Raw genomic sequence first — 6,344 nt, forward strand, 5'->3', positions numbered from 1 at the left:
GGAAGAATGAGTCTCTCAGGTCCCATCATGCTCCCTGGTTTCTTCCTGCAGGGGTTGTCACTTTCCTCCATGTGGCTCTGATGACCTCCATGAAATCTCCGGAGAGTTTCCTCCATTTGCTCAGAAAGCCCCAAAGTGTTGTCATTGGGGTGCTGAATCGTCTGGTGAGCCCCGCCTTCCTGGGTCATGTGACAGAAGCGTAAGTCTCTTTACTTCAGGATCATGTCTGTGGCCCCGTACATTACCATCAGAGTCTCTATGGATGACAGTAGGGAGGGGCCCCGTACATTTCCATCAGAGTCTCTATGGATGACAGAAGGGAGGGGCCCCGTACATTACCATCAGAGTCTCTATGGATGACAGTAGGGAGGGGCCCCGTACATTACCATCAGAGTCTCTATGGATGACAGAAGGGAGGGGCCCCGTACATTACCATCAGAGTCTCCATGGCTGACAGTAGGAGGGGCCCCGTACATTACCATCAGAGTCTCTATGGATGACAGTAGGGAGGGGCCCCGTACATTACCATCAGAGTCTCTATGGATGACAGTAGGGAGGGGCCCCGTACATTACCATCAGAGTCTCTATGGATGACAGTAGGAGGGGCCCCGTACATTACCATCAGAGTCTCCATGGCTGACAGTAGGAGGGGCCCCGTACATCGACATGGAATCTCTGTGTTTACATTGACATCCTCCTAGACTCCTCCCCTTATTATTACCAATCAGATAGGAAGGTTCCTGGACCGATACCCTGAGGACGGGGGAGGGGCGAGGTCACCATGAAAGGTCTGATGATGAACCTCTCTCCACAGCTGTCAGGTGAATGGTTGGGATGTCTCCGGGACGCTCTCCGATGTCGTATGTCTCGTCTCTCAGTTACTCTGTGTCCCCCTATCCCAGGATGTCCCCTCGGAAACCATGAGGGAGATAGAGGGATCCCTCCACCAGGGACAGACCATCACCTCACTCCTACAGGTGAACCTCAAATTTATTACTAACCTCTTCTAGTAGAAGATTCTGATTCAGAGGAACCCCTAAAATCATTTCCATTGAGGAAGATAGAGGGTTCCTTCCACCAGGAACACAAATATCCATTTCCTGACCTTCCTACTCCAGAGGGACCCCTAAATGTATTTTATGGTCCATTGTGGGAGGCAGAAATCTCTTGTCGGGTCAGCAGGATAACCCCGCCCACAACCATCATACTTCAGTTTTGTTAGTGTTCTCAGGGGAAGGAGGGGGCGTGTTCTCTTCTTGGAAGTCTTTCCATCAGCCAACGACGTAGATTCTTTCCAAATGTATTGAAATCCTGGATGGGTTCTTTACTTAGCCAAGAAATGATGAATTCACATACATGGGAGATTCATGCCGTATATATGGAATCCTGGAAGTCTCCCCAGATGGTGAAGGGGTAATGCTCGGCTCCTGCAGGATATATGGAATCCTGGAAGTCTCCCCAGATGGTGAAGGGGTAATGCTCGGCTCATGCAGGATATATGGAATCCTGGAAGTGTCCCCAGATGGTGAAGAGGTAATGCTCGGCTCCTGCCGGACATATGGAATCCTGGAAGTCTCCCCAGATGGTGAAGGAGTAATGCTCGGCTCATGCAGGATATATGGAATCCTGGAAGTGTCCCCAGATGGTGAAGAGGTAATGCTCGGCTCCTGCCGGACATATGGAATCCTGGAAGTCTCCCCAGATGGTGAAGGAGTAATGCTCGGCTCATGCAGGATATATGGAATCCTGGAAGTGTCCCCAGATGGTGAAGGGGTAATGCTCGGCTCCTGCAGGATATATGGAATCCTGGAAGTCTCCCCAGATGGTGAAGAGGTAATGCTCGGCTCATCTCGGATATATGGAATCCTGGAAGTCTCCCCAGATGGTGAAGGAGCAATCCTCGGCTCATCCCGGATATATGGAATCCTGGAAGTCTTCCCAGATGATGAAGGGGTAATGCTCGGCTCATGCAGGATATATGGAATCCTGGAAGTCTTCCCAGATGATGAAGGGGTAATGCTCGGCTCATCCCGGATATATGGAATCCTGGAAGTCTCTCCAGATGTGAAGATGTTTTCCCACTTTTCCACCAGTGCAGTTGATGTCTCCCATCTTCCAGTTACCACTGGACTCCAGTATTCCGGTCAGGTCTTAATAGTTCTTTGATACTACTAAATGGAGGTATGATGGTTGTGGGCGGGGTAATTGATACTACTAAATGGAGGTATGATGGTTGTGGGCGGGGTAATTGATACTACTAAATGGAGGTATGATGGTTGTGGGCGGGGTAATTGATACTACTAAATGGAGGTATGATGGTTGTGGGCGGGGTTATCCTGCTGACCGTTTATTGGCGTGTCCCTCAATAGACTTAGAAAACGATTTTATGGGAAGTGTAACATTCTATTTTAGTACCATAAATATTCCCCGTACATTGGTGGTCAGGAGGAAGAGTGTGGCCCTTACAAATATCTGAAAAGATGAATTGGCGCCATGCTGCTGGCTGTCTCGTGTGGTGTTGGCCCTGGAACTACGATGGCTCCATCAATTGGGGGGTCAATCAGCCACAGCTAAAGGAACCCCTAGCAACCTATAGAGGAACCCTGGTTGGGAATGGCTGGTCTATACCCTCCCCTATCTGCAGATGCTCTCCTAGTTAGATGATAATTCGGGGAGGTTATGTGCTCCTCATGAATGTATTGATTGTTGTATCTGTTCTATTGCTGGTACTCTCCTAGTACATGTGACCTTTCCGTGTATCCAGCACATGCGTTGGGAATATGGTGCTAACTGACAGGATTGATTGTAGGGAATGTTGTGGACCCTCCTGACAATGGTGGAGCTCCTTCTCACGTATGTTGGTTTTGTCCTTTCCAGGCGTGCACTAGACTCCCTGCAGACTTAGTGGAGATGCCATTGTGTCTGATTTGCCGGTTGGTGCTCATGGAGAAGGCTTTTCTCTCAGAATTTACCCTCCATGTCTTGTCTTCAAATGATACCACCTCCTGGTTGGGCCGTGCCCTGCACTCAGGATTGGACAATGTCATCATTCAGCTTCTCACCCTCTTGAGTCATCTGATCCGCGCCTCTCCGGCCAACCTCCCCATCGTGGAAACCATGCTAGAAGACTGGGACACCCTTCTGTGCCAACTCCTCCAGACCCCGCAGATTGAGTTGAGGACAGCAACCTGTACCCTGGTTGGTAATCTGGCCCGTCATGGTCAATCTCTATCAGCAACCCTTGTAGATAAACTGCTGGACTGCCTGTCTGACAGAGACACTCGAGTGAGGAGATCTGCGGCCTTCGCTGTGGGAAACTGCGCCTTCCACAAGTCCTGTGCCGAAGGCTCCTGGGTATCAGCGGCCACCACTAAATTCCTCACTTTACTAAAAGATCCTCAGGCCAGAACCCGGGTTCATGCAGCCAATGCCCTTGGGAACCTTGGCACTGCCTCCACAGAAAGAGGAAGTCCTCATCTGCTCACCCGTAAGGTGCCACAGCTCCTCCTCCACTCAGCGTGTACAGACCAGGAGGAACCTGTCCGACTGGCCTCCATTATTGCTCTACGGAGCCTCAGTGGCATCCCCGATGTGCGCCAGGTAACTGTCCTTCTCCCATGTGCGCCAGGTAACTGTCCTTCTCCCATGTGCGCCAGGTAACTGTCCTTCTCCCATGTGCGCCAGGTAACTGTCCTTCTCCCATGTGCGCCAGGTAACTGTCCTTCTCCCATGTGCGCCAGGTAACTGTCCTTCTCCCATGTGCGCCAGGTAACTGTCTTTACCTCCTCCAAACTGACCTTTCTCTTGTCACCCCTTCGAACAGACTGAGGTCTGTGCCGTCAGCCCTCGCGCCGGTCCGACCTCTGTGCCGTCAGCCCTCGCGCCGGTCCGACCTCTGTGCCGTCAGCCCTCGCGCCGGTCCGACCTCTGTGCCGTCAGCCCTCGCGCCGGTCCGACCTCTGTGCCGTCAGCCCTCGGGCCGGTCCGACCTCTGTGCCGTCAGCCCTCGGGCCGGTCCGACCTCTGTGCCGTCAGCCCTCGGGCCGGTCCGACCTCTGTGCCGTCAGCCCTCGGGCCGGTCCGACCTCTGTGCCGTCAGCCCTCGGGCCGGTCCGACCTCTGTGCCGTCAGCCCTCGGGCCGGTCCGACCTCTGTGCCGTCAGCCCTCGGGCCGGTCCGACCTCTGTGCCGTCAGCCCTCGGGCCGGTCCGACCTCTGTGCCGTCAGCCCTCGGGCCGGTCCGACCTCTGTGCCGTCAGCCCTCGGGCCGGTCCGACCTCTGTGCCGTCAGCCCTCGGGCCGGTCCGACCTCTGTGCCGTCAGCCCTCGGGCCGGTCCGACCTCTGTGCCGTCAGCCCTCGGGCCGGTCCGACCTCTGTGCCGTCAGCCCTCGGGCCGGTCCGACCTCTGTGCCGTCAGCCCTCGGGCCGGTCCGACCTCTGTGCCGTCAGCCCTCGGGCCGGTCCGACCTCTGTGCCGTCAGCCCTCGGGCCGGTCCGACCTCTGTGCCGTCAGCCCTCGGGCCGGTCCGACCTCTGTGCCGTCAGCCCTCGGGCCGGTCCGACCTCTGTTACACCGGCCCTGACCCCTGTTGCGCCAGCCTGTCCTTTCACACAGGTCGATAATTTTTTATTTTTTTTTCCTGTTTTGTTTCCAGCATTTGGTGGCTCTCAATGCTGAAGAGAAACTGTCAGCATCTCTGACCTGTGAAGGGAAGAGGCCGTCGCCCAGAAGAGTTCCTTTGTCCCATCATTGTAGAAGATTGCTCCACCAACTGACATCCCAGAGCGCCTGAATTCCATTCCGTGTTGTATGTGGGATTCGGGATCAGGGTGTGTGAATGTTGGAGTCTGATCCATATTGCATGTGTGACGCTGCTCGGGTCAGATCCGTTCCGTGTTGTGTGTGTTTCAGGATCCGTTCCGTGTTGTGTGTGTTTCAGGATCCGTTCCGTGTTGTGTGTGTTTCAGGATCCGTTCCGTGTTGTGTGCGTTTTTGTCCTCCAGAGGAGTTGTACATTTTGGTTCTCAATTTTTTTTTTTTTAAGATAATTTTGTATAAATTAAATATTTTTGGCCAATAAAGAGCTCTGTTGTTGGGTGAAATGATATTGTTAGGGTACCGTGCATCGGCATAATGTGTATGCAGCAGCCATTCCTCCTTCACAATCCTCAGCAGGAAGATCCTGTATCGGCCCACCTACTCCGCTCCTCCATGACACTCCTCAGCAGGCAGACGCTCTATTGGCCTACCTACTCCGCTCCTCCATGACACTCCTCAGCAATAAGATCCTGTATCGGCCCACCTACCCCGCTCCTCCATGACACTCCTCAGCAATAAGATCCTGTATCGGCCCACCTACCCCGCTCCTCCATGACACTCCTCAGCAATAAGATCCTGTATCGGCCCACCTACCCCGCTCCTCCATGACACTCCTCAGCAATAAGATCCTGTATCGGCCCACCTACTCCGCTCCTCCATGACACTCCTCAGCAGGCAGACGCTCTATTGGCCTACCTACTCCGCTCCTCCGAGACACTCCTCCTCAGCAGGAAGACGCTCTATTGGCCTACCTACTCTGCTCCTCCATGACACTCCTCAGCAATAAGATCCTGTATCGGCCCACCTACCCCGCTCCTCCATGACACTCCTCAGCAATAAGATCCTGTATCTGCCCACCTACCCCGCTCCTCCATGACACTCCTCAGCAATAAGATCCTCTTATTGGCCCACCTACTCTGCTCCTCCATGACACTCCTCAGCAGGAAGATCCTCTATCTGCCCACCTACTCCGCTCCTCCATGACACTCCTCAGCAGGAAGATGCTCATTTGGCCCACCTACCCCGCTCTTCCATGACACTCCTCAGCAATAAGATCCTGTATCGGCCCACCTACCCCGCTCCTCCATGAAACTCCTCAGCAATAAGATCCTCTTATCGGCCCACCTACTCTGCTCCTCCATGACACTCCACAGCAGGAAGATCCTCTATCTGCCCACCTACCCCGCTCCTCCATGACACTCCTCAGCAGGAAGATCCTCTGTCTGCCCACCTACTCCGCTCCTCTATGACACTCCTTAGGAAGATAATTTATCAGCCCACCTACCTTCAGCAGATAGCTGAGGTCCTTGGACCCATGGCACATGGCTGAGGTGAGGCCCAATTAAAGGGACATCCTGCTCAGAAAGGAAGGGAACACTCTGGAAAGGTGCCCCAAATATTTATCAACTCCCAAACTATACTTCTAAACAAGGATCTCAGGGATTGGTTAGATCAGGAAGGAACCTCCTTCGCAGGAGTCTAGGGAAGACCTGGTCACAACCTACCATCAACACACTGCATTT

General features: G+C 53.7%; 1 protein-coding gene across 1 annotated transcript in view; it reads left to right on the plus strand.

Annotated features, from left to right (window-relative positions):
- The window catches only part of LOC149438149 (serine/threonine-protein kinase 36-like), a gene marked incomplete at its 5' end in the record, with an annotated part of 6,328 nt that extends 1,242 nt beyond the window's left edge, over positions 1–5,086 (plus strand). Inside the window, 4 exons of the mRNA XM_089660196.1 lie at positions 52–199; positions 815–977; positions 2,878–3,600; positions 4,658–5,086. Of these exons, the coding sequence (XP_089516322.1) occupies positions 52–199; positions 815–977; positions 2,878–3,600; positions 4,658–4,795 (1,172 nt within the window). The remainder of the gene's footprint in view (positions 1–51; positions 200–814; positions 978–2,877; positions 3,601–4,657) is intronic.
- Between the last annotated feature and the right edge of the window lie 1,258 nt (positions 5,087–6,344).

Source organism: Staurois parvus, unplaced genomic scaffold (genome assembly GCF_062004578.1).
Source record: "Staurois parvus isolate SC_StPar_1 unplaced genomic scaffold, SC_StPar_1.0 ptg001211l, whole genome shotgun sequence".
NCBI lineage: Eukaryota > Metazoa > Chordata > Amphibia > Anura > Ranidae > Staurois > Staurois parvus.